Genomic DNA, 26,747 nt, shown 5'->3' with positions numbered 1-26,747 from the left:
CAATGAAACGTGCTTTTTTTTTTTAGTTAACCAACTGTTTTGTCTAGAATTTACCTCTAGTTTTAGTGATTTCCTAGAATACCCTCTAACAAATGCCAGATTTTTTTCCATTTGATAAAAACAATCATTCTATTTCCTCCAAACATAACATGTTAGCACCATTATCATGTCAAAAGTTTTTGTCCAGCACTTTATTTTATGACCTTCCCATCAGCCTCAGCTACATGTTAGCATTGTTGGGAGACATTCGACAGACAACTACGACCTGAAAGGAGAGGATCATTTGACCGACGGAGACAGACGAAGGCGTTATGGCTAGTTTTCAGTAGCCATGCTAGCTTGTCTAGTTGTACTGTAACATAATGTCAACAGTGAAGAAGAACAAAACACAACCTTCACCGGAAAATGGGTAAAACTTTTGCTGAGGTAGGAGAAGCGTAAGAGAGACAGTTGTGGGAAAGAGGTATTGCAAATTGAGGGAGGGAGTGACAGAGGAGTCCTTGAACAACGACAGACAAGGACTAAGTCGTGAGAAAGAGCCACGTCAAGATGGACAGAGGAGCGAGGTTGGGGAAAAAACTGGGAAGGATGTTGGGGGCGGGGGGAAAGAGGAGGGAAGGAGAGTGGAAGAGCGTAAAAAAGATGACAGGAATGGAATGAGGTTGTGGTGGGGAGATGGAGGGAGGGAGGCCGGTGACCGAGTACAGATAGATGAATGACATTTTGGATTCTCTCAGCAATAAAGCATCTCCCTAGACACAGGCTGTCTGGGTTTAGATAGAGGCCGTCACACTGAAGGGCTCATTTGCCTTTCAGTTGCTCATTACATCCAACCCAAACTTATTTCCTCCTCTGGGAGGCCGGTTTCCTCTCGGTGCTTTGTGTGTGTTGACATGTGCAGCCGTGCATGTGTGTTTTTGCATGTGTGGTGGGTTTTTTTTGGGTTTTTTTTGCATCTTTGGGGCGCAAAATGACAGTGTGTTTCATTATCTCTCTGGCATGTTGTGTTTGTGACATGCCACTTCACTTTGTACACAATTCAATGGCAACTGCTGTGTTTGGAATAACTCAAGATTAGTGAATCTTGCACAACAAACACACACACACACACACACACACACACATGCATATCCAGAAAACACACACAACACACAAACATAATGTGATTTATAAAAGGAGAGTGAGACTAAACACACTTGAATAAACACACACACAAATAGTGCATGCATATTCACACACAAAAGCATTTCCTAGCACGGATATTGAAACACACTAGCCTCATGGCATAAATGTTCTCGAACCTTCCTTCATAATGATTTCTCCCATATGGTTCCGACTAATATTCTGCTTGGAGCCAACTCACTGCAACTGACACACTCGCACGCGCACACACACACACACACACACACACACACACACACACACACACGATCACAGGCAGTCCTTCTGTGCTACATTAACTACAAACCTCATTTCCCCACAAAGAGAAGCCACCGGCTGAAAATTGGCTGGGACGAGTCATTAAACCTGTGTCTGACACACACACACACATGCACAAGCGCGCGCACACACACATCTGTTATACAAATGACCCCCACACACCCACCTGTGTCAGTGTAGCAGGTGATAACCCTGCGCCTGCTGAGAAATGATTGCCCTTTTGATGGAGGAGGTCCAGTGTTGGTTGGTTGGTGTGTGTGTGTGTGTGTGTGTGTGTGTGAGATTCAATTTTATACAAATGTGCATTTGTGAGTCTTGACACTGATGCCTCTAAGTGCTTTCATAGTGTGTGTGTGTGTTACAGATATACATGGAATGATAATTGATGGTGTGTGTGAAAGGAGAGGATTAAGATACATGGGAATGCACTGTGGGAGAGAGAGAGAGAAGAGGAGAAAGAGAGGAAAGAGGCAAAAAAATGATGTAGACGGAGGAGGGGGGAAAGAGGAAGAAAGGGAAGAGAGGAAAGAAAGAAAATACAGGAAGGATAAGAGGTAAAAGGAGGAAAGGCTGACGGAAAAGAAAAATGAGAGCTTGAGAGGTTAGAAAAATCAGAGAAGGACGAAGAGGAAGATGAGGTGGGGGGAGCGCAGGAGGAGCTACAGGGGGGGGGGGCCAGTCGGTGAGCATGAAGGGGAAGAGACCCCGCTGAGAGATGATTGATGGGTCTGAACCCCCGCTGGCCCCGGATCAGCCACACAGAGCTGTCAGGGACAATTTGAAGCCAACCTCGCGGGGAAGAGGGGACGCCCTGATAAGTAAAAAACTAATGAAAATCCCTCTTATGAGGTGGCCATCTTTCTGTCAGAAGGGGTTTAATACATGTCAGGATTCTCTTGTACCTACTGTTCTCCCGCTCTTTAAAGTTGGGTGTTTGAGCTTCACCGTGCAGACTTTGTTTTTCACGCTCGTCTGCTGAAGGCGAAAAGTTTCTCCGCGTGTAGCTAATGAGCAGGATTTGACATCACAACTCGTTTGACGCCAATAGACGTCTGTGTCCAGCAGTTAAACCTGTGAGATTAACAATATTTGCATGATTTTTTACGAAGGAGAAGGAGTAGATGTGTAGGATTTTAACAAGATAATTGAACTTATTTTTGGAAATACCATATTAGACGCCAATTATAATTCAAAGTAGAGTGTTTATATACATCTTCAAACATATTTTGAGTATTTTCAAGGATTATAGTTTAACATTCTGGGGAACTGATGTCTAATATCTCAAAGAAACAAAACAAAACTCGACATTTATCATCAAGGGCATAATTTCCACTGGGGAATTGAATTTCCCCTACTTTTAAATAACCCATTATTTTAATTAATATGTTTTAATGACTCATTAAAACAGTGTTTTTCTTACTGTCCAGCCACCATTATACACATTAGAGAACTCTATTTATTCCCTGGGTATCGGCTCCCAGGCTACAGTACATACAAGCTTTCTTTGCTCAGGTCGAGACCTCAGGGGAAGCCTGCAGACATTCCTCAGGGCTTAAAAGAATCTACTGAAACCTCCTCTGCATATTGGAGATTAGTTTTGTTTGGTTTTACAAAACAAGCAGTTTGAAGACATCACCTTGGGTTTTGAGAAATTGTGCAGGGTTTTTTTTTATATATATATATTTTAGAGATCACGCTGTGAAGTTAATCAAGACAATCATCTGCAGAATAACTGGCAATTAAAATAATCATGAGTCACAGCCCTAATTTAGCTATTATGTGGTAATAAGTCATCTTTATGTAAGTATTTAGGTAATTTTACAGTAAAATTTTAAGCACAGAAGTGATTCAAAAAGAGGCAGCAGACAGACTTTGTTTGCAAATCGAATCAGTTCACTTCGAGGACACATTCTTTTTTGAGGGATTTGTATCCCTATCAGGCATCACTAAAAGAGAAAAACAAACAAAATAGAGCATAGTACAAATACTGAAATGCTTGGCGTGTTAGATCAGTCAAGTGGTGTCACATGTGCACACACACACACACACACAAAAACCCCTTCAGGTGCTTAGTTTAAGTTATATAAGCAAAGAAAAGTAAAACTTTGGCTGGATTAACATACCGCCTCATCAGTCAGCACTTTGACAGATAAGGATGTAGCGAGGGAGGCGAGGGCTGATTAGGAATAGATTAATAGAGTTCTTTAAAGAGTCACAGGTACTTCAGCATTTCCTAATTTGCAAATGTTGAACAAGCGTTCAAATTTAACGAACTGTACTGTATTTTACATGTCACCTTCTTTTAGAAATTCTTATGTATACGCATGCTAGTGTGGAATAAGTGATGGATTCAGCCACACTGAAAGGTACTGAACGAATGAATTGAACTATATTCCTAAAATATGAATAGAATTGTTTGACTTCAGCACATTAAAAAAAAGCTTACAAGGGGTCACACTGACCCTTTTATACGTATTAAAATATATTTAAAACCTCGGAAATATCATAAATTTGAGATTCATTATTAACTATCTGTAAAAGTTTTACCATTCTATTAACCAAGGACAACCTTCTAGCCTCTAAAAAAGTACCACACTGGAGTTTAATTTGTGCTATCAGTCATTTTTAAAGAGTAGGTGATTTTTTTTTTTTTCCATCGTTTTTCTAATGTTGGGTATCTCGTTTTGGAATGAAACTCTTCATTTCATATACAGTAAGCCCATGTGAGCTCATAAGCTTCGCGGCTGCCTCGTCAGCACCACCTCAGGACCGCGTGTGGCTTCTGAGCAGCAGAGAAGATGATGAAGACGATGATGCTGTTGATGATGGGGATAAATGCTGGTGGGCCCAGTAATAGCCGTCCACCATTTGATGTGGTCCAAGCTCCTGGGCCGTTTGAAGCCAACCGTGTGGGAGGGTTGTCGGCCGTGGTGCAGGATGTGCGCGAGTGGTTTTCTGATGAAGGGATGGATAGTGGCTTCTCTTGAATGGAATTGCAGCACAGAGCGGAGGAGTTGTCAGTCGTACATATTTATGATTGCGGAAGATTCAGTTTGTTTTCCTGTGTGAAGGTGTTTTCAGTTTTTACCAATTTGTACTAAAAAAAATACCCATTTTTTAAGAAGCAGAAATGGGTTTAAACTTATTTTTCACCCTACTTTTATCCCTAAAAGTTGTTTTGTTTTCCTCTGCAAGATGGCACTGATTACGTCAGTTTATAATAAATATGTTACCCTTGACAACCTTGGAAATGCTTCTAGTAACTGGAACTGTGTAGAAAAAAGGGAAGTAAATATGAGTTTTGTGTCCTAGTAGACTCATAGTACAATGTCCCAGTGTTCCCTGTCAATCTCAACCTCTAACTATGCCAGAGAGAAACTATAAAAATGTGAAAAAGCTGCAAAGTATTTCTGTGCTACAGGTTTGTTTTTTCATCCTGAAACAAGTGGTGAATCAGTCTTCTTCTTTTTTGCTTTTGATGGCACATTTCTTTGCATGTTGGTGCCACCAACTGTTGTCCTAACTCCTCAAATCTTGATATTTGCTGGGTTTTTTTTTTGATTTGTTGTTGTTGTTGTTGTTGTCTATGATAGGAAATGGGGGGTTTTGGGGTTTTGATTGACGTTCAGACAATACAATGCAATTTGAAGGTACTACCTTGGGCTTTGGGTGTTTCTCATTATTTTCTGACATGTTATAGAGAAGAAGATGGATCAATTAATTGAGAAAATCAGCAGGTCATTCCATAATGAAAATAATTTTCATGTTTTTTAAAATGTCAGCCTAGATTTTGTGATTTTAAGGCATTTCTTCAATAATATAAATAGAGTATGACATTTCATTTCTGACTGTAGGGTCACATTTTTATCTTCAGACCTGAATAGTAGTATATGAAGAAAATCATGTCCTCACAGTTTAAAAAAAATCAGTTGTTGGTTTTCCACCTTGGGAGAAGTTGTTTATTTTGTACTTTATTGATCAGACTGTCCTGAAGCTGTATGACTAAAGCTGAATAAAGTCTCAAAAACTGAGTGGTATTGCCCTTCAAATATGTATGGTTATCCTGCTGTTACTTGTCCTTGCTCTGCTCTCCTCGACTGCACGCCGTATTTTACCGTGACCTCCATTTTGTCCCAAAAAAAGACTCCAGTTGAGTAGGGATTTGTGCCATTATTCCACCATTTCAAATACACGAGAACTGCTGATTAATGCACCCAAAAATCCAAAAGGTGTATAATTCAAACTTACTTTTTTTTATTACAACACTCATACATGCCATCAGAAAGACTGTTAACAAACATCAAATCCAAATCCACAGCAGAGTTTAGTAGATAATACTATCACTGCAGACTCTCTGTGTGTGCTTGCTTGCTTCTCTCCGGAAACAACATTTAACAAGTGTTTGTGAGGCCTAGAAAGAGCCGTGTATGGATGTTTGATAGCTGCAAACTTTTACATCATACACACTGTTTATCAGGTGAGACATTTTTCTTGCAGTTTGAGAAGCATGTAGGATGGCGTTTAGTTAGCTGGAAAACGAAAAAGCAGATAAAGCACGTCTTAGAAAACAGCCTCTGTTATGTTTCACTATTCAGCGAATACACCCATAACCTTGCATCACAACTTTGAACCTGCTCCGTTTTGACTTATGTCATGTTCATGTTGCTTTGCTGACCCCTGCAGTTGCCATGCCGCCCACAAAACCCAGAGGTTACAGCCTGTTTAAATGTATACACTTAATTCTCCATCCTCTGCAAACTCATACTGTAATCAGGACTTTTCAGCAGAAATAAAAGATGAAAGATGGTGGCGTGTAATGCTCTTTGAGAAGACTTCTTGAATACATGATTTGTTTTTAGAGTCGTGTGATGATGGGGAGAATAAAGGGTCAGAAGAGGAGAGGACTGATGGAAAAATGAGACAGTCTGAGCCTAAAACTGCAACAGGAGGACAGAAACATGATAAGCAAGCAGAAGCCGAGATAATAAAAGCCAAAGAGGAGAGAGGAATATGAAGTAGAAGAGATTGAGGGAGAAATGAGAGCAAGCACAGCTCAATATGTCAGTGAGAATAAGCGAGGAGGTAACTGTCTGCCTCCGTCTCTCACTTCACGAATGGATCAGAAATGGGCACCACAGTGCATACAAGCCTACACATTTTTTCTACATGTACCTGTCCTGCATTAACCGCTACAGCTTTCTAAAAAAAAGCGCTCCTACATCGTTCCTAAACTCGTTTGTCTCTTCTAGGAAGAATGGTGTGAGACAGGATTAAGTTGTAATTCAATTTAGCGAGATTAAATTCAGTCGGCTTCAGCGAGAAAAGCGACTTGAAGGGATACGCCAGCAGCTAAGAAGTGTGTGTGTGTGTGTTTTTTTTCCCTTTCTATGCATATTCATTTGTTCAAACACACACATGCCTCATTGAGCCAGCACACACAAAATGTACACAGACAAAGACATAAAATGCACACACTCCATCTGTATTTGAACTGGACTGAGACCAAAGAGTAAGAAAAAATCACAGCATCATTGCTGCCCATAGGCTGCCAGCTCGAGTCTTTCATTTAGTTATTGGTCATTGTGTATTAGTTATAAAGACATGGCTGTCATCAAAGTGAATGAGGAAGCTGACTCTCCAGTGGAGGCATTGAGTCTGGTATCTGCACTGTTGGATTCCTTAGGGCATGAAAATCCCCAAGAATGGTATTACACAATGCTCTCGCCAGGAGCTCACTCTTTCTTTTCTTTCTATTGTTCTTTTTTTGTGCTGGCTGCTCTGTTTCTTTTCTTTTTACCGTTTATGTTTGTTCATTCATTCCTGTATTGCTCCACTAACCTTTTTCAGTCTTGCTTGGTCATTCTCACTTGCCTCATAGCTCATATTTTGAGACTGGAATGTGAGTCTTACATGGGAGACACTGTTCGTATACCATTTTGGTCGTAAAATCATGACCTTAGTCAAAGTAGTTGTGTTCCTAAACCATAGTGGAGACTCATATGTATAATTTTGCAATAGTTAAATACATGTTGGGAAAAAAAAATCTTGGGACTCAGATCAGGAAATGCTCATTTGGGTCATTTTGGAAGGCAGTGATAAATGTTGTATCTGTTGCAAATTCTAACCAACATATTTACCAAAATCCATCTTTTACCATCCTTATGACCTAAATCGCTGTTAGGATTTTGAAATCACTGCTTACTTGAAGCTAAAATGCTCCAATGGATTGATTTGGGAAAGAAGGAAAGCACCATCCTGTTCCTCCATTTACCAAAACTGGCAGCAATAATGACACAATCTTCTTCCACCATTTACCAAAACTGGCAGCAATAATGATACCATCTTCTTCTAACAGTTACCAAAACTAGTACCAATAATGACACCATCTTCTTCCACCAGTTACCAAAACTGGCAGCAATAATGACACCATCTTCTTCTACCATTTACCAAAACTGGCAGCAATAATGATACCATCTTCTATAACAGTTACCAAAACTAGTACCAATAATGACACCATCTTCTTCTACCATTTACCAAAACTGGCAGCAATAATGATACCATCTTCTTCTAACAGTTACCAAAACTAGTACCAATAATGACACCATCTTCTTCCACCAGTTACCAAAACTGGCAGCAATAACGACACCATCTTCTTCTACCAGTTACCAAAACTAGTACCAATAATGACACCATCTTCTTCCACCAGTTACCAAAACTGGCAGCAATAACGACACCATCTTCTTCTACCAGTTACCAAAACTAGTACCAATAATGACACCATCTTCTTCTACCAGTTACCAAAACTGGCAGCAATAACGACACCATCCTCTCCTACCAATTACCAAAATTGGTACCAATAATGACACCATCCTCTTCTACCAGTTACCGAAACCGGTGCCAGTAATAACACCATCTTTTTCCACCATAGTTACCAAAGCTGGTACCATAATGACACCATCTTCTTCTACCAGTGGAAAAGAAGTTAACACAAGTGTTTTTATGCTGTTACACACTATAAATGTATCTTCTGGACGCACTAAAATTTGCATAAAAGCAAATTAAGTTCTTTTACAGCTTACTTTAAATCAAAAAGAACAATGACAGCCTGGATAAATGGTATATAAGCGGCTATACAGGACAAGCTGTACTGATATATGAAAACAGTAGATGAGAAATGGGCAAGATGGTGCTGTTTCCTCCCCAAAAACAATAAAAATGTTGACCACAACTAGTTTGAGGTGTCCTTTTATGCCAGCCAATTAGAACTCATGTTTAATAATCATAATAAGCTAAATAAAAAGTTGTATGAGGAGTTCTAGTGGGGTCACTCACCCTCCTCATTCCTTGCAAAAACACAACTGTAGAGATACTGTGCCTATTGTCCTGATTGGCAGATATCCGCTTCCTCACCACACACACACACAGGCAGGCACACACCAGAGCTGTCAAGTGTACATTGCCCCGTGTCACCGCACGCATTGACGGGGAAAAAGGCGACGGCTCAATACTTACATTGTCCACCACTGAGCCTGAGAGACAGAAGAATGGGGGGGGGAGGGGGGCGAGGAGACAGGGCAGAGACAAAGAAATAGATGGCTAAGGGCAGAGAAAAAAAAGAAATTAGGAAAAGAGAGAGAGGCAGATCAGACAGACACTTTCGAAATGAGCTCAGAGAAAAGAGCATTTACAGTAGAGTGTGTCGATATGAATGCTAATGCTCCCGGACGTCATTCCCACTCTCACCACTACAAGGCTGTGTCTCTCTTTCTCTGTCTTTCTCTTTTAATTCTGTTTTCTTTGCCTGTTTTTTACCTTGCTTACTCTACCTGAATGAGCGCTATTTCTCTCTTTGTCTGTGTGTGTGTGTGTGTGTGTGTGTGCTGTGCTGTTGGCTGATATTGGCTTTTGAGAGTTGTTTTCTCACTCCCCTCACTTTTCACCTCTCCCCTCTGATCTTTTATCACCATGCGCACACAGACAGACATATACTCACGGGCACACGCACTCACGAATAGGTTTCAATAACAGATGATTACAGACGCCCGCTAACCTTTCATCCCCCTCACACACACACACGCGCATACACAAAATTCCTCACACACGCGTTTATCGATCGGACCAATTTTATATCCTCGCACAGACTTCCTTTGAGTTTGTAGCCACTCTTAAATCATTTGATCTAATAACTCGTGTGTGTGTGTGTGTGTATGTGCATCTGTGTGTGTGTGTGTGTTTGTGTGTCAGCAAATCTCATTTATCACAACAGCTCAGGTCCCTTCACTGCCATTCTGTCCCACACAGCCGGTACACACAGCAATATGGAGGATCACAAAGGAGAGGAAGCGCACTCATCTTTGCAGAGCCAACGATCCATAAAGCAATATGGGAGTTTATGAGCTCTCAATGTTGTTCAATATAGGGGCAAGTTCAACTATGCAATAGTCCATTGGGGTTTTTTTGTTCCCCTTTTTGTTCTTTCTGTCTGAAATTCTTGTGCTCGGGTGAGGAGGAAATGAACTTGGGCATGTCCGAAATTTACAGCAGCTGTATTTAAAGGACACAACAAAAGGTGAAATGCAAATGGACCGACCCCTAACAGACACTGTGTGTCTTGCACCCACAACTACCACCAGAATTGGAGGATATACATTAAAAGTCTTATTTATGTTGATTAATTTATGCTTACTTTACCCTTATTTAACCAGCTCTTGAGATTTAAATATCAAGGCCAAAAAAGAAAAAAAGCATACATTTCAGTCTGGCAATCATCAAATGGATCACGAAACATAAGGAACCCTCACTCACAGAGGAAATAAAACTGAGAAGGAAAAACATAAAAGGCATTTAAATGCATTAAAAATACAACTTTTCTCAAGGAGGAACCATTTAGTCTTTAAAATGTCCCTGACTGTGTCTTTTAAATGATTTACTGTGACTATAATCTATAATCTGTCTACTTTTTTTATTTTTATTTTTTACTTTTCCAAGCAAATCGAACTGTCAAACTTCTGAGAGTGCAGTAGTTTCACATTGGAGATGAAATATGTGGAAAAACATAATGAAAGCTGCTGAAGGATACAGTACATAAAAAAGTACCTGAATTGTTAGCGGTGACCTGCAGATGCTCTCATAAAGAACTGAGTGATGTGATGTAAAAGCCATGCTAAATGGACTCTAATGTAGATGATGTCATTTCCAATGAAAAAGTACATTCATTCATTCCCAGCTCGAACAGTACATGTTTGAGCCAAGATCTGATCTGAAATATGAAAATGGAGAACACAAACAACATGTGGAAAAACCTTAGCAACAACCTTAGCAACCAAGGCTAGGGAACGAGGTTGAAGCCCTGGCTTTTGGCTTGCGTTAACCTCAAGTTTTGGAACTTTGACCATGTTTAACATAGATATCCAACATCATCACAGTTTAAAAAAAAAAACAGAAAACTGGAAAAAGCACAATATAACACCTTTAAAACCATTTGGTTAGAGAAACACTGCCTTTGTGGTTCAAATAAACCATGATTGGCTTTTGGTAAAAGAAAGGGTGCAAACACAAGCCTCTGGTGTTTTGCCGATTTGCTGTATTTCAGGTTTTTGTTGTTGTTGTTTGTCTAAAGCTGTTAAAAAATGATAAAGAGATGCAAAATAGTATTCCCTCACTACCTACTGCTACCAGTTGCAGTAGCTGGCAAAAATGAAATTTAAAAGTAAGACCTATCAAAAGTTGAACCACTGACAAACTTTAATGAGCAGTTTAATTACATTGAGCCTTTCCAGCACTTACCACACACACATACACACACAAATCTCCAGTCGTGCCCGTGTTAACGTGGCGACGGTGCCAGCTGAATGGAGCAGATGGTAGCAGGACTGAGGCTGGGGACGCTTACTGACTGACTGACTGACTGACTGACTGGTGGAAACACTGGCAGGGACAGAAAGAGTGCTTGATGGGTGGAAATAGGAAGAAGTAATTACAGAGGTCGCCACTGCATTAGACCAAATCCATGCATTTATCCTTTATTACTGCATTAGCACTGCAGACGAACACAATTGTTTTCAAAACCAACACATAATAGCAACTTTCTGTCTTCATGCATGCTTTGCAAAGTCATGTAGAACAACTTGTTTTATCTCCTGGATCTTCTAATAGCTGAAATGACAAGTGGAGCTCAGTATACATGTGTTGTAGGTGTTAGTGCCATTAGCGTAGATTGGTAAAAGGATGTTTGCCAGAGGCTGATGGGAGCTGTCAGAAATATAAGAGACAGGTATATGTGTGTCTTCACTTTTATGGTTCTGTTTATATCCCGAAAAATCGACCTGTTTTACCCGTCCGCACAGCAATAGAGCCGTTTCCACTCGCTATAATATCTTCAAAGTCTTGTAATCTCGTCAACCGAGTAAAGTCTCCAAGTGAAAACCCCTGTAAAGGTCAACCAATGCAATTTGAATATCTTTGATTAAACAGTGTGCCGGTGCCAGACCCAGACTGTAGGTCACTGCCTCAGAGAAATGATATCCGCCCCTCTCACCCCACTTGTCCCTCCCCGAGTCTCAACTCTCGCAGCTCCCTCATTGTCGAGGGTCACGTCTGCCGCACTCTGCACTCTTTTCAGCAATTTACGTAATCTCCTGACCCACTCTTTCTCCGCCGCCCGTTCCCTTCGTCCTTCAATCCTCCCCCCCCCCCCCTCCCCACTTCCTTTTTCTCCGTGTCTGTAATCATATTCACACAATGCATACTTTTGCTCCCAAAATGTCTTATCTGAATAGTCTTTTCTGCCCTCTGTCTCTCATTCTCCATTCATTATCTCGCTGATTCAAACCGTCTTTGAGAGGCTGTGCTATGCAGCAGTCGTTGAACCATGCATGTTTAAACCTCAGAAAGTGCAGTAGAAAAATCTCAGTTGCTCTGGCAAAGCATTGTTTGAGTGAAAAGCTCAGGGGAAAAGAGATTTATCACATTTTACATCAATTTTATCACTGAAAAAATTACTTATCTTGGTTACCTGGTTGGATGACCTTTAAGTATTAAGCAGTTACAGTATGGTAGACTACACTGGTGACATTTCCAAGTAATGACTACCATAGTCATAAATGAATAAAAACAATTAATTGTACTTTTTATTTATTTATTTATTTTTTTGCCAAAGTACTTTCTTTGTGTTTAACTCCTCCTTTAGGTGACTTATTCTAAAAATCCGTGGTTCTTTGGGACTGCAAATTGGGCTCGACTAGTCCAATTATTTCTGACTCACAAGCAGCTCTGCTTCTAAGAAATGTTTGTATTAACTGAAATCTCCCCTGCATATACCTCAGGCTCTATCACGGCGCCCTATTCCCACAGCACTCTTCGTGTTTTACAATATTTGAGTGTGCTATAAGTTTTTCATGTGACAAATTGCCTCTAAAATGACACATTTTCTTCTGTATGTTTCTCATCTCTAGTTTGTCCTGGCACGGAGAACAAGTTGAGCACTCTGTCTGACCTGGACCAGCAGTACCGCACCCTGAAGAAGCTCTATGAGAATTGTGAAGTTGTTATGGGCAATTTGGAGATTACCAGTATTGATCGACATCGCAACCTCTCCTTCCTAAAGGTATGAACACAGAACCGTCTTTGACTTGTTTCCTCCAGCAGGGGGTGTTTACATTCGGTCATACAGGTGACAAGATCACCTTTGCATGAAAGGATACAAAAACTGAGTTTGAACATTTCAGCACTATGGATGAGGAGAAAGACTATAAGCTTCAGCACTATGAAGATTGTAAAATAGGATTGGGATTTTTCAGCACCATGGATAGAGACAGAGAGAGACTGGGTTCAAATTCAGCACCATGGACAGCATTGTGAAACATATTGTATTCCTCTCTCTCTCATCATGTATGCAGGTGAAACAGATAATCTAGCTACAGTATGTAGTTCTAACAACTTCCAAGCTAACATGCACATTTTCTTGCCTTGTTTCTAGGTATCTCTGTTTTAAATGAGATAGATCTTTTCTTCTCATTTTCATCAATTGAAGTGAATCTGCCCAAATGTGTTGTAAATGCATTTAAAATGCATTTAAATATGTAAGATGCAGGTTTCCAATCAATTGTTACCAGTAATTATCTGCTTCTATGTTCATGATCAAACAGTCCCTTTTCAGTAACTATCTACAACTATACTGTCATTAAATGACACTTTTATTTTTAACACTTTGGGTATTATTAATATTTAATGTTCAAAATTACATTTAATAGGAATATTGAACAAGAAATTGTTAGTAAAAAAGCTTTAAACTCAGGGGTAACATTAGCTGGTTAGCTAGCCAGAATTGTCGATTATTTAAAGCAAAGAAAGCTTATATTCTCAACATGTTGCTACTGTTTTTACTTACAATACATTTTTTTACAAAATCAATAATAACTTAGCATAGATAGCCTATATACACAGCAGAGGACAACAAGTTAACACTAATGTTAATTACTTGTGGTAAAACCACTGATGCTAAAGTCCCTGTAAATAAGGAAAATACATATTCATTCAAGTCATACTGTTTTTATGGTGTGAGCTGAGATTAGTTATTCTAACATCAGACTGCGGCTAACACAACCAATTTGCACAACTTCCACAGCCACACCTGAGCGGCTGTACTAGCTCTGCTTCTACTAGTAGTGCTCTCCAGCTAAAAGGAGCCAAGCAATGTAAACAGAGAGTGGGGTCTGTAAAAGGCAGATTTAAATACAAATTAAAACATACAGGGGGGGCATGACGCCTCTGTTTCCAAGTGTGTTGTAGAAGCTTCTTGTCAGGATAGCAATTTAATGGCATTAGGTTTGTTCACTCGAGTGGTTAAATATCTTTTTGGAGCAACTGTGGAAAACCTGGTTCAGTGCTTTATTTGAATTCAAGGCAGCTGATGTGTCCTTATCTGGAAGGTGTTACAATATATAACCAGCAATGAGTTCAGCATCTTATTCACGTCGACAGCACTCGTGGATATTGATTGAAGTCCTTTGCCAGTACAATAAGACACTATACAGTACAATAGAACTAATGATAAGAGGGGCTGGTAAGAATTACTATGGAAGACATGTCTGTGAGATGCTGAGACACTGCAGGCAAATGAACAATACTCAGAATATAAAGTGCCATCCTCAACCCAGCCGAACACAGTACTCTTGGGTCTATAGCAGCTTTCTGTACATGTGGTGTCTGTGTGTGCCTGTGTGCCTGTGTGTGTGTGTGTGTGTACACGCTTCCATCATCAGGGCTGTGCTTTAAAATTCACTTGTGCTGTCCCTCTCCCCTGCTGTTTAATGAAGTGAGGTGTAGTCTAATTACTGGGCCAATGCTATCAAATGAATACCATAAACAGTCCCATTAGGCCCAGCATCATTAGGGAAACAATTAGGCATCTGGGGGATTGTTAAGTGGATGTGAAGGGGGTCAGGACTCTGGAGTTATGCGGTTTCCATGGAAACTCTGTCACAATCACCCCATTGGTTACAAAAAAATCACAGATACCCCACCCCAATTCTTAAAGTGGAAGCTTATATTTCACTTATATTTTCACTTTCACAATTAAAGAATTATATTATGAAAACTTAATTTCCAATGAGGATCAGGTTTGAAGTATCCAATTGGCAAGCAAAAAGTGAGACTTGAAATTCAATTTAAAGGCATGTTTTTCACTTAATGACAGTCATTAATTTACAGCTTTTATTATTATAAAAACACCTTAAACAGCAAAGTTATGCTGCATCTTACGCTCAGAATTTATTTTCTTTCCTTTTTTATATCGCAAGAAACACACACACACAATGGTTTATGTAAAGTTCAACATCGGTATGCACATGTTGCACACATTTCAACCGACATGGACTCATAAATTCTGAGCTGCAGGCAGGCTGAGGAGAGCTGATGCACTTGGGTTCTCACAGTTTTCTTTAAAAAAAAAAAAAACGCAGCCTAAGTGAAGTATACAGTATACAGGGACAAATGGATGAGCGTAGTGTGGATGGACGGAAAGAGTGACGACAAAGGCGAGGGAGTCAGGGTGGGTAAAAAAAAAGAGCAAGCGAGAGAAGAGCTAGAGGGGTGTCACTTTTATGGCAGGCAAAAACAGCTGCTGCACTGAAATTACAATGTTCAGCTACCGTGCCGCAGGGGTGTGTGTTTGTGTTTGTGTCTGCGTACGTCTGTGTTTATGTGTGCGTTCGGAGAGAGCAGGGATGAAGGGGCAATGCAGGGCAGAGATGGGGAGAGGGAGGGAGGGAGTGAGTGCAGGGACAGACGGGAAGACTTGGTGATTTTTGCCTGGTGAGATGCTGACAGTTAGATGGATGAGATGGCTCCGCAGCCTCCTCAGGTCCAGCTTTCCTCCAAACCACATCTCTCTCTGACTTTCCTCCCTTTTTTTTCTCTTTCCTTCAGTAGAGCCAAGGCGAGAGCCGAAAGACCAGAGATGTGATTAAGTTTGTTTTATAGCTCAGACTGTATCCGATCTGGGTCAATTTGTATTCACAAATAAATCTTAGTGTTTGTTTTAACCTGCTTAGAGGCCCGCGTGGGTGGAGCTCACTCCAGCAGATCACCATAAAGCTTTACTAAAGATTACTGTCTGTGGGTAAAATACATTTTTCTAGTGCTCATATGCACAGTACACTCTTCAAATGAGTCTTCATCTTAAAATCTTTTTAAACTGTAACTTTTTATGGGACTCTTGTGATATTCTTGGAGCGTGGAAGCAAACGTTGTACTGATTTCAGATGAAAATAAAGACGTCACTGCTAATTTATATTACCCTCATAATAATTTCACACTAAGAGTTATTTTCCCTGGTCAATTTGTGTACACCTCCTGGGTTAATGATGAAACTTCTTACCATTTTCAATGACCAATCTTTCATCAATATATGGAGGAGGTTTTATGTTTATACCAAGCAGCAACTACCACGGCTTGAGGCTGAAGCCAGTGTGAAAGTACCTTAAAGTGCAAGGCCACCGATGGCCACTAGATGCTGGCTCCACACATTGAAAAAGGGTCAACTTCTCTCTAGAAATACAAAAGGAAAGTCAGTTTTTTTCAACAAGTCATTATGGTCCCAATCACTAAATTCGGGCCCTCCGATAAGTGTGCCGGTGGTCATTTTGAAAATTATTGCTCCGTTAATAAGATTCGAAGACTTATAGTAGCTGTGATGTCTGCCATGTGCACGTTGATTGACAGCTGTAGCTAATGTTAGCCCAAGTGCGCACCGCTCGGTATTAGCGTCATTCCGAAACGTTGGGCTTCAAACCAGCTCCAAAAACATCACAAATAACTGATATGATTTGACATGAATTTTATGGTTTAAGGCACTAAGAAAATCTATTAGACGACTGACTCGCTTAGCTTATCTGTCATGTCCACCCGTCTGTAGATTTTTCATAAAACGAAAGGTTTCAGTCATAAACCAGCATGGCCATCAAATCATTGTAAGCTGAACTTCTTGGCAAGCAAGGTCAGCTCACTAAAGTTGGCCAGAAATATGTGGTCTGAGTAAAAACGCCTAACAAAAAATGTATCGGGCTCCTCAGACGTACTTTTGCTGGAAAGATAAAGTGTTTTGTGAATACAGGCTCAGGTGTCTGAAGGGCATCACCGTGCTGACGCCTTGGCATACCCCACCTCTGTCTAGCTCGCTGGCCGGTTCCCTTGGCCACTGTCTGTCTGTCACTCACAATGACCCATTTTCCCAGAAGTGAAGCAGGGAGCTGCGCCAAGTAGCCCGCAGTGGCCCACAACCAGCTAATGATGTCATCTAGGCTGAAGGACTCTTCATTAAAGCCGGATCAATCTGGCGGCTAGCGCTGCAAAACACAGGGCGCCATGCCAGGGCTGCAGCTGAGAGCGGAGGGACGGGGGATGTCCGTCCATAAAGCCAGGAAGAGATGTAGTGGCAGATTCTCAAACTTCTCCCCAGTCATCACAAGTTAGGGACGCAAACACACACACTTGTACACACACACACACACACACACAAGCTTTAGCAATAAAGCGAGATGAATGACACGGTCACTGAGGTGTATACTCTATGTCGATATGCAGACAGAGACACTCTTTACTGAGCTTATCTCTGGCAAACACCAGCCGCAAGAGACAGAGAGAAAGGAGAGATACAGCTTTTTTAACCAGCACTCATTTCCAAAGTTTTCTCTTCTTTTTTTTTTTTTTTTAAGAGGGGTAACGTGGCTCTACGAGTTCAGTTCGGCACAGCCAGGCAACAGAGGAGAGAAGAAAATAAAAAGAGATGAGAGAGGAGAGAGAAGAGACTCCTCACACCAAAGGCTTCCCATTTTCCTTGGGCTGTATTTCAGCTGCAAATGAAAGCACTCAGTGATTCTGCAGCTTAGCTATTCTCAAAGCGTACATCCTCAGAAATTGCACGCGCGTTCTGCTCTGCTGCCTCTATGGTTAGTGTGTGTGCGTGTGTTCAATGCATGTACTGGTAGCGTGCTGTGTAGATGTTATATGATGTTTAAAAAAATGGGGTTAGAGGATAAACACTTAAAGGGGGTAAAGGTTGCTTATCTCAGTCAGAGCGGCGATGTTCATATAATATTACAAACTTTCATCCTTGGTTTTGTGACCTTGCCAGCTACGACTTGCTCAGTTTTTTTAAATTTTTTTTATTTTTCATGTATGTCCTTGCTGAGATCAGTGTGCTACTCAGAGATTACCGCTACTGTGTGTGTGTGTCATTATTCAGCACTCATCAGATCACTCTTCCCTCTGTCTGAGAGTGCGGCTCTTGTGCTATTAATTTACTCGGAGGCAGTAATTCAGACTCCACTCTATCACACTTGTTTCTCCGCGTCTGCCCTTCAACAATGTATGCCATTCATCCAGTTATTCATGATATGGATACATACTTTTTTATGTACTTGGAGAGTGTCTTTTCATGGTATAGGTTTTGGCCTTCAGTTCCATACTTCAGCATATGTATTTTAGGCAATCAGTGCTTTCAACTTTGTGGTGACAGTTTGTGGATGTCTGGTTTCAGCATGACAAGGCTACTGGGCACAAAGGCAAGATAAGGTAATTTATTTACATAGCACATTTCATGCTATACACAGTGACAGTGCTTTACCAATTAAATAATGTGATGAATAAGAATGAATGAATAGTAAATTGCAAAACTAAAGCAGTAACAAAGGTTCAATTATGATGCTTATGATGAAGATTTGGACAGTGCTTAAAGGACGAGTTCACAATTTTTAAAGTCTGACCTAAAGCAATAGTCAGGTGCCCGTGCTGTAATCATTCCTCCTGTTCATACTGACTATGAGAAGATCACTTTGTGCACTTTCAGTGTAAGTGATAGGAGACAAAATCCAGACAGAAGTCCTCCTTCTGAGCAAAAATGTATTTAAAAGTTTATTTGAAGCCAATATGAAGCTTCAGGCGTCCAAATTAGTCAAATCAAGTAGATAACTTTCAAAGTCACTGTCTTTTTAGTGCCAATTTCCCTTTTTTAGTTATGATATCCACATTTTAGTTATGATATCCACTTTATTTGTCAGTCAGACGGCTGAAACATCATATATTCTTCAGATAAACTTTTACAGTTTTGCTCAAAATGAAGACTGTGGATTTTGTCCCCCTCCACTTACACTGAAGGTGCATTATGAGGGGATCTCTCAATGGGCAGTATGAACAGGAGGAATGATTACAGTGTTTTAGTGTTCACATGGGTATCTGACTGTTGTTTTAAGACAGACTTGAAAAATTGTGAACATATACTTAAAGCTAATCAGGAGGTTGTTGCATCATCCAAAATACATCACACAATGCTTCTCCCGGTGTTTTGTGTTGATCTACGTTGAGATCTACGTCTTATTGAAGGTTCACACGGAGAAAACCAGAGATATAATTAGTTCCTAGCGCAGTGAGGGTTTTGTAGGCCAGTAGCAGTATTTTAAAGTAGATGTTCTGACTTACTTGTGTAATAAATTAATATTTATTTGTTTTGTTTAGTTGCCTAAGGGCTTTCTTAACTTTTTAAGATCATATCTGGACATGATTTGCTATATCAAGCAATATTCCTTTAGAGGATGAAAGACTTGTGCTGTAATTTACTGATCTGAGTCAGACAACACCCACATTTCTGGCCTGACCATTTTTATTGCTAATGGTTTTCCCAGTTCGGTGTGGAACCAGCCAACACCTTTGGGATGAATTATTAGACTGTGAGCCAGGCCACATTGCCCAGTATCAGTGCCCAAACTCACTGGTGCTCATGTGTCTGAATGGGAGCAGTGGCAAAGAGTTGAGGCTAATTGGAAGGTCACTGCAGTTTCTTAAAACAGATTGTTTTTATATCACTCTTATTTTTATGGAATTTTCCCTGAATTACTTCCACATGAAAACCTGAATCCATCTTTATATTTTTGTACTGAGACTATGTGCTACAGGCTTTTTGGGCGACACTCAAAAAAGAGCTCTTCCACTCAGAGTGAGAAACGTTATTTACATGAAGAGACCGAGAAAGGTTGAGGACAGGGCCACTGAGGAGGTCAAGTGCTTCTCTCCCTCACTCCATGTTCCCCGCTCTCTATAGATATTTCACTCTATTGTGCTCCAATGCGGCACAATGGCTGTCACAGGCCCTCTTCACCAAATAACGACACCATGATCCCGAGCGACGGTTGGAGAGGGGCGTGCTTGCCGGGCGAATCATACAGTTTCATTAGCCTCTGAACCAGCTGAGGAGCTCATAAAAGGTTGGGACTGTCGCCTGAAACGGGGGGCTGTTAGTGCCTCGCGGGCGCCCGGCAGCGTCTGCATAATTACAGCTCTTAACACTGGGAAAATTAGCACCCTGCTCGCGCCAGCCAGCACCCTGCCAGAGCACGGTGGCACTAAACCGGTGTATCTTATAGCCTGTTAATTGTGGGGTTATGGAGACGTCCAAGTCCAAGACGAGAAAAATATAACAGTTTATTCTTTGTTTTCTTTTTAATTTTATTCTTTTTCTTTGCTTCTCTCACTAGAGTGAACAGTTTTTCTGCAGTTGAGTAATTTGGTAACCACAAGTGAAGCGGATGAACTCAAACTTGAAACTCGAGTATTCTATTATACATGGCTAAAAACAGAAATGAAAAGCAGGCAGTGAATGAGATCATTCCACTTATTCACATGTTTTTCCCTTGTCTCAGGAATCTCTAGATATGAGTAAAGAAGAAAGAAATAAAGAAAACGATGGGAAATGATTCTATAAAATTCAAAAATGACTCATTCAGAGATATTTTCTGAATTTAAGCAAATACATTTTTTCACATAAAGCCTTGTGGATACAAACTTTACTTAGATTTCAAAAAGTTTACCAATGTGAGTTGATTTTCTGATGGCTGAGGCAGTTATTTGACCATTTCTGCAGTGAAAGCACACGTGTATTAGGAAAAACACCTTCTTTCATTTGCGGTGCTTCTTAGATTGAATGCATTTATAATTTCTGCTTTGTTGCTGCTGGTGCAGTTGTTTTACCTGAGCACATGACCTTGATGATCATTTTGATGTTCATCAGGAACACGTGTCAACATGTGAGACCCGGTGATATTACCCAGTGTTAACCATTGGGAAACTGCGTCTTTGCAGCAGCACACAGAGGAGACAAAAAGACAAACATATAAACATATGATATTGAAAAGAGTTTTATAAACACTTTACTACAATTTGGCAGCTTGGCATGATAATTGATGTGTTATCTTCTGAAGGAAGGTCACAAATACCAGAACTTTGCAACAAAGCTGACAGTGTCTTGACACTTTGGCAGGACAGAAATGTGCAGATATGGAGCCTGGTTCATTCAGTGTAACCCTTTTATACCCTGACACCGTATTTCTGTGAATAGTAGCTGGATTATTTTAACTACAGGGCCACAATAATCCAATATAAGTCGACTCTATTAACAAATTCACGTAACTTTAATTAGTAGCAGTCCATGAAAGTTGTACAGTACATACTTTACTGCAGTGCTAGTGTCACACAGTTGAAACAGTGGGTGATAAAAACACCATCAAGTAATCCCGCCTCTCTCATGGGTTGATTGTGGCACACTATGTTTTCATAAAACTATGAGGCATCTCTGAAATATACTGAATTTATTCTTGTTTAGTGCTGTGAATAACAATTTTCATTATCATTTCTATAAAATGTGAGAAAACAATGAAAAACGACAGTCGCATATCATCAGTATCCAGCATCCAATGAATAGTCCAAAACCTCAAAGAGAAAAGCAGTAAATTCTCAGTTTTAATAACCTGGAACCATCAAATGTTTGGCTTAAATGATTAATCAGTTTTCACGATTTGTTTTCTGCCAATCAACTAATCGATTAATCGTTGCAGCTCTAGTATTATTTATTGATCATATAAATACAAATCCATATAAACAAAAACTGAGTTGATATTATAATCAGTGAGTAATTCAAGTGATTATCAGAAATAGCTTAAATTTTACTGCCTGTATCAATTGTGTAACAATTATTTCATACAGAAGGATGATTTTATCAGTCATTGCCAATGGTTGCCAAGGGAGATACAGTAAATGATTTGAAATGGTGGCAGTTTGAGACTTTGCTTTCAACTGGCTTAGCTGCAACATTATAATCAATAGTAAAAATAAATAAATAAATAAAAATGAGTCATACACAGACATGTAGCATGCCTACTGTTTGCAGATTTACCAACTTTTCTAGAAAGCTGTCAAGACAAACAGGCCATAACAAGGATTTTAGGCCGCCACTGTTGTGCCTGACCCCTGTGGGAGTTGTGGCTCCCAGTTTGGATGTTGGGGTGTCTTCTGCCCCCAGGGGGGGTTTGGTAGGTGGTACGACTTAGACACTGTTCCTGCTCATTACTGGACTTGTGGTTGTTTAGCCTCCAGCGTTGGAGAGCTGTTGTTTCAGCGCAGTGAGACACGCAGAGGAGGCCAAAGCAACAGAACAGATGCACATACACACACACATATACAAGCCAGCACATATTATACACACACAAACCCACACATTAAACATGCATGCACACAACCTGCCGTCTAGCATTCATGATCCGATTGTCTTGCTCAACTATTCATCTCTGCGTGTGTGTTGCTGTGTGTGCGTGTGGTCGGTCGGCCGCATGCCTGCTTTTTTTTTTTTTTTTTTTTTGTCGGCCTGATCAAAGCAGACACGGTGCAGAGCAGAGGTCTCAGAGGTGAAATTAAAGTCTTGCTGCTTCCGCGGTGTGGAGGGGGGAAAGTGATTACCGTTAAATTAAAAGGTACGACCATAAAAGCGCGCCACGACCGAACCCTCGCAATTCATCAAAATGATCCCACAGTGCGTCTTTTGCTTATCAAATTGTAAAATATTGTCCATGACACCGGCGTAACAGGGGCGTAATTAATGCACTAAATCAATTCCGAATCACTCTGCACAGAGTGGCCCTGCTGGGATGCCGTCATTATCACAAATTATGGTGGCAGATGCATGGGGCCGAGAGGAACGGATAAAGCTCCAGCGATGTCTTCCCCTCCTCTACAACCAATCCCCTTCATTTTCCCGCTCTCTCTCTGACTCACACGGTGTCAAAGTGTGGCATTTCTCCTCACTCACACCTGTGTTATCTCATTACCAGGTGCAAATAGTTTCATTGCTATTTTAAAATCAACGTCCTCAAATTATCCCCTGGCCGCCGCTGACGTGTGGGTTTTAATGACAACACAAATGTCTTCACCCTCAAAGATTATGGAGATGAATTTATTTATCCTCTGCATTTCCTTTTCTTTCTTTTGTATCTTAGGATGATGAATACTGAGAGATTCAGCACACAATTCCCATTAAAATACAACTGTTTTATTGCTTTAAGAGGTATTCACTCCCACACAACTGAAAGCCTTCCCTTGTTCAGTGCTGTTGGGGTGCAGTTTTGGAAGTTCAAGCTCTTTTTTTCTATGCTTTGTGCTTAAAAACTCTCTTATCTCATGTAGAAATAAAGAGAAAAACATAGAGATCTGGTGTGTGGTGAAATTTGAACCTCTACAACACAATTTTCTTTATTGTATTAGTATAACAGAAATATTAATACAGTTTGGGGTTATAATAACTATGACATTTACACTTCTGGCTAGAAATCTTAAGCCGGATTTCCAGTTGATTTCACCCAAGACCTTTACTCATTTTCTGTGTTTTTTCCCAGGCAAATACCCTGTTTGTATCACAAAAAATGTGATAAAAACACTTTTTAACGGGCCATTGGGTAAGATTTTGTCAAAACTAAACTTTCAATTTCAATTAGCAAGACAGACCATGAACAAGAAGTCATTGAAGTGCTCAAAAAATGGAAATTTGACCTTCAACTGAGCAAATTCCATCTACTGAGAAATATTTTGTGATATGATTGAAAGCCACAGAACACCTACAAATAGAGATTGTGTTGTCAACTTTCAATTCAGCTTTCATGTTAGCTCTGAGCACGTAGTATGGCATTTGTGCACCTTAAGTTATCATAGTTTTTGCTGACCGCTCGCAGTTGCAGCCACAACTTCGGGTACATAAGGGCAAGGAACATAACCTGCAGCCTCTAAATTTAAATTCACAACTTAATTCCACAGCTGTAGCTTCTTCATTTTAAAAGAGAAACCCAAACATACTTGGGTGTCCCTCTGGCAGCACTTAGAAAAGTTGAGAAACACTAACTAAGCCCTTACATTTCTGCAGGAAAAAGTGAAGCAAGGCCAGAGAGTAACGACTTGCTGCAAAACACAAGTAAATAATGAAGTTTTTCTCGTCCCAGTCTTGACTCCCACAACTTCCCGTGAACTTTCTGGAATCTTCAGATCTTAGTCCATGAAACTGAACAATTGTGTGTCTGGCTGTGTTTGTGTCTGGCTTGTGTAACAGTGCTCTGAGATCATATGCTTTTTTGAAGACAGTATATGATAGCTGCAGGATATATTATGTATGCATATTGCATTTTTATGACATTTCCTAAAGATTTCGTGACTCACAAAGGGTTATAAGATTTTTTTTGCAATTGTGTATTCCACACAGTGTGCTTGACAGAAGTAACATTTTCCCAATTCTGTGGAGTTTCACTGTTGATTAAAGTGGTGTGTTTGCATATAAACTCCAAGTCCCACATTGTGTGCATGCAAAGCATTCTGCATGTTTGATAGTCCCACATTGGCACACATTTTTATTATTCAATGGGTAATGATAGTGGCGTAAAATGCAAAGTGAGGAAAAAGCCACAAAAAATGGGAGAAAAAAGGAGCTGAAAGAAGAAAATCAGGTTTGCAGAGAAAGTTGTAGCAAACATGAGCAGAAAAATAATCTACACGGAAACTGTGATGTAGTTTCTTTGATGATTTTAATTAACCACCTTCACCTACAGCATCATATTACAAATGCACACCTACATGCAGCCTTATTTTCTTTAAACAAGTGTGGTTGGATCATTTCAACATGTTTTAAATAGAAATGAGCTGGTTTAATGGCTCTTCGTGTGTTATTTTTTTCATGATACTGAAGCAGTAATCTCTCTTTTCCTGTCTTCTTTCTAACACCCATTTCAAGAAAATACAAGTTGTGCAGAGTTTGACACTTTTGACACTCTGACACCTTAAATCTGACTTTGAGAAAAGAGATTTGAGACATCACAAATAGTCTGGAAGCCAACGGTGGTCCATGTAGGAGACATCTTGCATCTAGCGGCTTAAGTTTTGAAATGAAAGGTACTTTCTTACTCATAGATTCTAGATCTTTCATTGAGGAAGTAGATGTAATTATAAGATTTTAAGTTTAAGTTACATTTTGAATGCAGGACTTTACTTGCAATGCAGTAGAGTGTGGTATGTCTGCTTTTACTTGAGTAAAGGATCCAGTAAAGGATTCTGTCACCACTGCTTCTAAATGTACCAGCTCTAAAAAAAAAGAGCAATTTGAACAGATGCACTACTAATGTCTAGTTTTAAATCTAGTCTAGTTTCAAAATGACCAAAAGTCTTGTATTTCATTACAGTGCCAATATGATTTAGATGTGTCAAATGTGGCATCTTTAATCAAACATGTCATAAAACTGATGATTTCATCTCCTTCCTGTTTGTATAAACCAACTACAATGGACTGGATTAAATTGTGTGATAAACTAAGCTCTAGAAACCACTCCTTAATGGCATTAGGACAAGTGTGCATGAAGTGTGGGTTAGGTATATAATGTAAGGTGTTGACATTTTTCTGAAGTGGGACACATTGCTTTCTTAACAGGTGTCACTTGAACATGCACAAGTGCTGAAGACACCAAATGTGGGCACTGGGACAAACCCTGCATATTATCAGCAGCATTACACCTTAATACCAGTCTGCTGTTGTTTTTCTCTTGGCTCTATTATCCTTTCTTATTCAGCTCAGTGTCATGTAGCTTCTGGGGTTTAAAATTTCTCCCAGTGCAGTCTTAAGAGACACCCTCAGTGTCTGTGACACTCGCCATTTTGAACACCCAGCCTTCCCCTTGGTCCCCTTCTGGATATTAAAAACACATCTAAACCATGAATTAATTTATTGGCGTGTGTAAATTGTATCTCCCAGTGCCTTTTTTAATATCTGCCTTTCGCAACTGGCTTTGGAAAAAAATTCGCCCTGGATCACGATTCTTCTGCTACGCTGAGAGGAAGGAACAGATTGCGTTCCTCTGTGACATTTACACTGTGTATGTTTGAGTGTGAGCACGTGTCTGTATGTGTACTATAATGTGACTTCATGATGTCTTTGTGTGCCTCACTGAATAATGAAGCGATTGAGTGACCCCCCCCACCAAGCCTTTCACTCCCAGTCCTGATGTTTAGAGCCCTTTTCTGCAAAAACTACACCCGTTCTACGAGTCTAAATGATACATTTGGTTGTGTAAAAGCAGAACACTGGGTGTTGATCACAATGTTAAACCAAGCTCACATCAGGTTGTATCAGTATTGTCGCTGATGGGAAATGTTATCAGCTCACAGGATGAATTGAAAACTTTGGCGCACAGAACAAAACTTTATCTTAAAAAGCATCAAGTGAGTGATTTATCTAGAGAAAGTTTGTTGTGCACACAGTTTACAGACATGACATAATGTGTTTTCTGGGTAATGCAAGCCTTTTAAGGTATCAAAAAATACCACGTTCACTGAAGCAGTCGCTGGCATTTTTTCACAGTGAAGATCAACTTAGCTTAGCTCTACTATACATTCATTTTCCAAAGTTGTGACATGTCTTAGTTGCCGCTTTGTTGCCTTTTTGTGCTGTACTGGAG

The 26,747-nt window shown here is 40.2% G+C and overlaps 1 protein-coding gene across 5 annotated transcripts in view; it reads left to right on the top strand.

Annotated features, from left to right (window-relative positions):
* LOC122976701 (receptor tyrosine-protein kinase erbB-4-like) overlaps positions 1-26,747 on the top strand; it is a 270,744-nt gene that overhangs the window by 117,755 nt on the left and 126,242 nt on the right. For all 5 annotated transcript variants that reach the window (XR_006401021.1, XM_044345333.1, XM_044345334.1 and 2 more), the window contains one exon: positions 12,894-13,045. Coding sequence is in view for 4 of the 5 variants with exons in the window: in XM_044345333.1 (XP_044201268.1) it covers positions 12,894-13,045 (152 nt within the window). In the remaining variant the exon portion in view is untranslated. The remainder of the gene's footprint in view (positions 1-12,893; positions 13,046-26,747) is intronic.

Source organism: Thunnus albacares, chromosome 24 (assembly GCF_914725855.1).
Source record: "Thunnus albacares chromosome 24, fThuAlb1.1, whole genome shotgun sequence".
Lineage (NCBI taxonomy): Eukaryota > Metazoa > Chordata > Actinopteri > Scombriformes > Scombridae > Thunnus > Thunnus albacares.
This window is presented reverse-complemented; position numbering and strand designations above follow the sequence as displayed.